The following is a 7,881-nucleotide window of genomic DNA, read 5'->3' as shown; positions in this document are numbered from 1 at the left end:
AGAGAGAGAGAGAGAGAGAGAGAGAGAGAGAGAGAGAGAGAGGAAGAAGAAAGTATACTGAGCAATGGAAAAGGGGATACAGAATATACCAAGTATATTGGGTAGTTTTACTGTAGCCTTTTGTTTGTTCTTTTTAATTGTTTATTATAAAAGATGGGTAGCTAGGTGGTACAGTAGATAGAGTGCTGGGCCTAAAGTCAGGAAAACACATGTCTCTGAGTTCAAATTCAGTCTCGGACACTTACTAGCTTTGTGACCTTGGGAAAATCACTTAATCCTGTTTGCCTCAGTTCCCTCATCTGTCAAATGAGCTGGAAGAGGAAATGGCAAACTACTGCAGTGTCTCTTCCAAGAAACTCCAAATGGAGTCATGAAGAGGCAGACACAACTGAAACAACTGAACATAAATTATAATGGATGGCTTGCTGTATAGGGAGGGGGAGAAGAATAGGTTTGGAAATGAAGATGATGAGAAAACAAAGTATATCCCCCCCAAAATTAGAAAATTAGGGGGAAAAGGAAAGAAAATATCTAAGAAGAAAAATTTCTTCAAAAAAGAAAGGTAGAGAACATAGAAAAGAATGAAGAAAGCTGTAGGAAAATGGAGGGAGAGAGTAATGAGAAAGAGGGGAAAAAAATCAAAGATAGGACCATTAAAATATACTTGAAAATACATTGTTCCCTTCATTTCATTGTATCTCTTCAGGCAGTTGGGAACATTTAGATTTGTCATTTTTACTTATAAAGCTTTCCTGAGAGTTAGTTCTAAGAGATCAAAATTGAACTTTATGGAGAGAAGGAAAAAGCCGCTATAAGGAAGTCATTTTCATTGCAATTGACAGAAAGAGTGGTGAGAGACTGGGACAATTTAAAGCTGTTATATTTCCTGAAAATGACTGAATATTTGGAGGCACACAACACACAAATTTTATTTTATTTAAAAAAATACATTGTATTGATGACTTTTGTCATTATATCACTATCTTCTTGGGAAATAAAAGAGAATGAAACCCCACCCCACTCCTCCAGATTGAACCTTCAAAGAAAACAATTAAGGAGATAAAGAAAAATAAACCCAAATATGAGAGATGATGACTGGTGGTATACACAACATCCTGACTTGGTAGTTTCCCACCTCTCCAACATACAAATTTAAGGAAAAACACACTTGCTTAAAGGACAAGGGACATTCCGGTTCCTGATGCTAGTTAAAGTCCTTGTGGGCACTGATGTTCATATCGTAATGAAGGGACGTTCCCAGCTATCGGGACACTCACCATATTGAGCACATCCTCGCTGAGAGGCACATCTTTTGACATCTGGCGTAGGAGTTTTTCCTCCCTGGCCTCAGAGTAAAACACCTTGAAGAAACATAGTTAACTGGGGTCAAGAGCAGTGCAAAGGTTTTCTTACAGAACACATCCTGCTCTAATTTCACTAAAAGCTGTAGTGAGTTAATTTATCAAGTTTCATTGCACCCTCCACACCCCCTCCTTTGGCTTCCCCATCCTCCCACACACTTTATTTACATGACCCTACTTCAGGTCATGTTATATAGGTGCTTTCCCTGAAAAACTTTCTTTCACCTTCCTTACTGCTCCCTCAGTGCCTAGCAATTGGATTCACTGTTGACATTCTTTTTCTTTTACTGTAGGGTGCTTTGTTACAGTTCTCTATTTGTTTCATACATACATGTTTAGTCTTTCCAAACTTGATGGCAGAGACTGTATCTACAACCCCTATTAAACCTGGCCTGAAGCTATGAATGATGTAGGAACCACATAGATGTTTACTAACCCACCTGTAGCTTTTAATGAATGTGCAAGTGCAAACTGTTTTCGCCCTCATTTCAAGGCTAGTAGAACACCTGGCACTTCCAGAGAAGTGATCCTACCAAAATTAGGGCTGCTCAAGCAAAAAGAGTACACATAGGGACAGGATTAAGAAGGCAGACATTCTGCTTAAAAAACAAACAAACAACAAGTCTATATACTCACAGTATAGCCGGTGATGAGGCTGGTGTGATGCTGTGGCATTCTCCATTGAATCTGGAAAGCAGAGCAGTTTAAAGAATCCAGCAGGATGTGAACAGGTGGACCCAGCCTGCCTGCCTCAAAACAAAAGGAAACTGTTAGAAGGCGCAAGGGAGGTCTTATGTGGCTGTTAAGAAGAAAATATCAGAAACTCAGCTAAAATTCAAAGTCATATATATACCTTGCAATGAAGGCTATAGATAAGTCGACTGTATTTTATCATGGTGAATTAATTTTTTTTCTGGTAAATTAACTCAGGTTTCTTGACCAAATCCCTTCTGTAGTCTCTGGAGTCACAGAAACCCTCCAAAAAGACTCGGGGGTAAGGATGGCCTGACACTTTCTGATTCACCCCTATCAGGAGCTTAGTTATGGACTAAATTTAGACTTTAATATCAACCACCACTTGTCAATTTATTCTTAAGTTTAAAGGGCCATGTAGTAAACTTAAAACTGGCTAAAAGAGATGATTAGAAGAATTTATCAGACCCTATGCATATTCACCCACAGACCTGCAGGAGTCCATCTGCTGCATTACTCTGGGAAAACCACCAGTTACTTCTCCAATCAGAATCAATGCAAGGGAGATACTCTTTTAGGGTTTTATAGATACTTTAAGGAGGATCTGCTATAATGTACTGTCCTTAGTGTCACATTCAGCAGTCAAGAGTTCAGATCTAAATAGCAGGCCAATGTTTGACAAATCCAAACACATAAGCTAGAAAAAAGTTAAGGACAGTCAATATTGGGAAGACAGGCATACTTACACACTTTTGGAGAAGTGATGAATCAATCTAGCTATCAAGTGAGAACCATAAAAGAAAATGACTAAGTTTTCCATATTCTTTGACATAACAATCCCATCACTCCATATATATCACAAAGAAGTAGGAGACAAAAACAGAGGTCCAATATGTATCAATATACTCATAGTGCAAATAGCATGTGTATACTTAAATGTATAAGCACACAAAATCAAAGCATATTCCCACTACGAGCCTGCCTACCAAAAACATACTCACACTTATGAGCCTACAGAAAGTACACTCAAGCATGGGAGCATACAAAAAATAGACTCATACTTTTATGGTTGCCCTTCCTTCAACTGGGGAATGGATGAAAAATAACTATTTTATATGTATATAACAGAATATTATTGGGCATTAAGAAAGGACAAATGTAAGGAACCCATAACTACACTGTTAAACTTCTATGACTTGGTGCAGAGCAAAAATATGAATAACCAAGAGAATCATATCCACCATGGCTGTAACAATGTAAATTCACTAAAAAGAAGTCTAACAGAAAAAAACCAATGTCCGTCCTTCCTTCAGCCTGGTAGAAGGGCAGGAGATGATCAGGACATAATAGCGTGGGAATATAATGACCAAATTCGCTCTCAAAGAGGAGTCAAAAAAGTGTACCTCTTCACCTCTTTTCCAGAAGTGGAAAACGATGTATATGGAATATTGTATAAATTGTCTGACTGGGTTGATGTGTTGGCCACTGTATCTATTTTTCTCTGTCACATGGGAGAATTCAATATGGAGAAAGAGGGTATCAATACAATGTATATAGAGAGAGCATTGAAAGCTAGCACATGCTAGACCATGGTTTAGAATTTTCTCTCATTTCAAAGAATCTTTATATTAACAAAATGAAGGTACTGTGTGTGAGTGCATACTGTGACCATGTGTGCCGACTTCTGTCCTTTGTAACTTGAGAAAATCTATAATAAAATATCAGCTTAATTACTCTTATTGGGGTTAGAACAGACTCCATCCACTGTATTGTTTCATTTTTCACATGCAGAGCGTACCTCTAGACACTAACACCAAAAATAGCATGCAATTAGCTGGGCAAGTCTATTAGTTTGACAAAATAACAAAAGGTATAGTATCTGTGTAAAATAATGACCAACCGTCCTGGAAAATGAATGAGCCCTAGCAAGAAAGTTATTCATTTTTGTAAATTATGCCATCCTAAATCATTAATTAGCATTTATTGAGGTACTCCCACACGCAAAAAGCTATGTAGAACATCCAAATAGTGTGACCCTCCATCCATTCAGGCACAAAATGCTTCAGGGAAATAACAATAATTTTAAAATATAAGGGAATGTTCTCTGGAGTAGGATTTCCCAATTATTTTTGTCCTCTGGCAAACTGCATGTTTGGCTTTTTCTGTGGCATATTATAGAAAAGGATATCCTAGGCTACAAACAAAAACTGATGGTGTGGGATGATGGTGAGTAGGGCTAGGTCTTTGAAAATACTTCCTTTGTCTATGATTCATTCATCCTTTAATTCAGTGTGCAGTTATTGAATGCCTTGTGCTAGGTACTGCAGGTAGAACAGTCTGTCCTTTGATAGTTCATAGACTAGTTAGAGGATAAGCTATAGAAACAATTTGCAGTAACACAAAGTAGAATGTAAAAGTGAAGTAAGGTAGATACAAAGAATTGCTGGAATTCAGAGGAGAGAAATGCTATTTTTAGGATTCATGGAGAAGACATTTGATCTGGATGGAATTTGATCTATCACGGAATCATAGTTCTAGAGATGGAAGTGTCCTCAGAGACCATTTAACCCAAACCTCTCATCTTGTTGATGAGGAAATTAAGGCCCAGTGAATTTAAGTTATCACCTATTTTCAAAATCACAAATGTATAAAACAAAAACAAATCAGAGGTAAGAGTGGAACCCCAGGCAGTGCATCATAGATTTACAGCTGGAAGGAACTTCAGAGACCATCTGGTCCAGTGATGTCAAACTCATTGGCCATGGACTGCAACACTTTTGAGATGCACAACCAGATTAAAATGTAATTGGGAAATGTTTAATAAAATGTTTAAAAAATACAACAGATAAATTTAATTTGTGGTTCTCAAAATCAAAATGGCTCACAATGATATCCATTTGAGTTTGACACCACTAATCTAGCTAATTTTAAAGATGAAGATAGAGAAGGGAGATTAAGCGGTTTGCCCCACACTTGGCAAATATTTAATACATGTTTGTAGATTGATCCCCCAAGGTCGACTAGCAAGTGGTTATTAGCACCTGAACTCAGGTCTTCCAAATCCAGAGCCAGTGCTCTTTCCAAAGAATTAAGATGCCTCTCCCAAAATGCAGTGGAGATGCGAGGTATCCTCTTTTTACTGTGCCACATAGAAACCTACCTGGAAAAGTGATCTGAAGAAAGGCTGGGGAAAAGAGAGAGCAAGGCAATGATTTTTTTGGCTGCCAATACAGGACTTAAATTACATGCCACCAAGTAAGACACAAATGGAGTTCTGATATGGAAGAGATATATTGTGATGAAGAAGGGGATGATAGAGCTTGACACATGGGCATGAAGACCCAATGAACAATCCCCGAAGTATAATATTCACAGGCAATAGTTTCAAGAAAAGTTAAGCTTTCTAGGAAAAATCCATTGAATTTTCAATATATAACCTAAATACTGCTTTACCAGAGGAGAAACATAAATTGAATGTGATGAAGGATTCCGACAATGAGGCATTTTCCCAGTGGTTTGATCCAGTATCAGAAGGGAATTGATTCCAGCAGTCAGACTTCTATATGCATTTCCATCTTTCTGAAATCTGCTAATTCCCAGACCTGCCTTCCCTACTAACCATTAACCTTGAGGAAGACAAGCCATGTGGTGTAAGTGTCCACTGGACTCCAAATCAGGAACTAAGTGAGGACAGCCAGTGATGGCCCACGATGCAGTAGACGACCTTGGTGTCTTCAATGTCTGACCAAGCTCTCAGCACTCCTCAGCACCTGCTTCTACTACATTCATGGTCACTGGAATAAGTTGTTTCAATCTGTCCCTCCTGCCAGGGGAGGTTTTCACTTGCTTGGGATAGACATCCCCCTAACTCATTGTATTCTTATGATTCCATAATGCTAAGGCATAAAAGGAAGAAGAAACAGTAGAGGTAAAGAAGCAGTGGTTGGAGCAAACAAGGTGTGGCAACAGCTAATAACTAGAACTAATCTTCTCCATGAGAAATCCTATACAGAGCCTATTTTAGAGATGGACCATCCTCATGCTCACAGTTCTATGTGTAATGGTCCGTGGAATGTGGCTATAAAAGATTGATCTACCACAACTGATGCTTGTGCAAAAGCAGCATTTCCCAAATTGTTTTCCATCACTCCCATGGGTTTAACATCTCATAACTATGGGTTCCATGAGGAAAATATCATTTTGGATATGTATATAGCTTTAAAATATTTCACATACAATTGTGCTGTTTTTTATTGTTTTCAGTCATGTCTGATCCTTTACGACCCTATTTGAGGTTTTCTTAGCAAAGATACTGGAACAATTTGCTGTTTCCTTCTCCAGCTCATTTTATAGGTGAGGAGACTGAGGTAAAAAAGGTCAAGTGACTTACCATGGTCATACACCTAGTAAGTGTCTGAGTCCAGATTTGAACTCAGGAACACGAGTCTTCCTGACTCCAGGCTTGGAACTATTCTCTGCACCACCTAACTGCAATACATCAAAACCAGTGCTTTAGTTGGTAGAAAGGATATTGGATTTGTAGTCAGAGAAGTTGGGTTTATATCTTGGATCTGCCACTTTCTTTTTCTTTTTGTTTTTTTTTTCATTTTTTCAAATGCTTTATTAACTTCTGGTTTATATCATTCATTTCTGCCAGATTTTGAGTTACAAATTTTCTCCCCATTTTTCCCCTACCCACCGACCCAAAATAGCAGTCCCACAGGATAGCCCCTCCTCCAATCTGCTCTCTCCCATATCTTCTCCCATACCCCCTTCAACTTTTCCAATAGGGCATGGTGGATCTCTATGCCCCAGTGCCTGTATATCTTATTTACAAATTAAATGTAAAATAGTATTAATAATATATATATTTAAACATTTAATTTTAAGACTTTGAATTCCAGATTCATTCCCTTCCTCCCTTGTCACCCACACTTACTGGGAAGATAAGCAGTTCAGTATAGGTTGTACATGTGTAGCTAATGCAAAACATTAACATAGTAGATATATTGTAAAAGACTAACTATGTTTCCCTCCCTCCCATCCCACCTCCCACTTGTTCTATTCTCTACTTTGATCCCATCCCTTTTCAAAAGTGGGTGCTTCCAGCTTCCCTCCCCCACAGCCTGACCTCCCTTCCATCATCCCCCCTCTCATCCCCCGCCCCCCCTACTCTCCTGTAGGGTGAGATACCCTATTTAGTGTGTAAGTCATTCCCTCCCTGAGCCAAATTCAATGAGAATAAGGTTCTTCCCCTCCTTTGTAACCATTTTCCCTTGCCTCTTCTATATGAGATAGTTTACCCCATTCTGTCTCTCCCCATCTCCTCTCATTATATTCCTTTCTCACCTCTTAGTTTCACCTTTTAAGTATCACCCCTTCCTATTAAATTGGTCCTGTGCCCTCTATGTATATCTGTAAACATACACACATTCACATATGTATTCATATGCCCGTATACCCTCCGATATAGACTATATATATATATATAAATATAAATATACATATATATATTTATATTTCCTTCAGCTATTTTCATACTGAGAAAAGTTTCATCAGTTATAATTATCATTTTTCCCTGTAGGAATGTTAATAGTTCAACTTTGATAAGTAGCTTATGATTTCTTTTCCCTGTTTACCTTCTCATGCTTCTCTTGCTTCTTGTATCTGAATGTCAAATTTTCTATTCAACTCTGGTTTTTTCATCAAGAATGCTTGAACGTCCTCTATTCCATGGAATGACCATATTTTCCCCTGAAACATGATAGCTAGTTTTGCTGGGTAGGTTTTAATCCCAGGTTCTCTGCCCTCCGGAATATCATATTCC

The 7,881-nt window shown here is 38.3% G+C and overlaps 1 protein-coding gene across 2 annotated transcripts in view; it reads right to left on the bottom strand.

Moving 5' to 3' along the window:
• Positions 1–2,132, bottom strand: part of EGFLAM (EGF like, fibronectin type III and laminin G domains) — a 167,248-nt gene extending 165,116 nt beyond the window's left edge. For both annotated transcript variants that reach the window (XM_069096177.1, XM_069096178.1), the window contains exons 1-2: positions 1,998–2,132; positions 1,278–1,361 (exon numbers count right to left, since the gene is read on the bottom strand). In XM_069096177.1, the coding sequence (XP_068952278.1) occupies positions 1,278–1,361; positions 1,998–2,036 (123 nt within the window). In that variant the 5' untranslated portion in view covers positions 2,037–2,132. The remainder of the gene's footprint in view (positions 1–1,277; positions 1,362–1,997) is intronic.
• Between the last annotated feature and the right edge of the window lie 5,749 nt (positions 2,133–7,881).

The sequence above is a fragment of the Petaurus breviceps genome, unplaced genomic scaffold (genome assembly GCF_028583685.1).
Source record: "Petaurus breviceps papuanus isolate PSGF00001 unplaced genomic scaffold, PetGlider_PUasm1.0 229, whole genome shotgun sequence".
NCBI lineage: Eukaryota > Metazoa > Chordata > Mammalia > Diprotodontia > Petauridae > Petaurus > Petaurus breviceps.
Note: the sequence above shows the minus strand (reverse complement) of the source record. Positions and strands in the feature narration are given on the sequence as shown.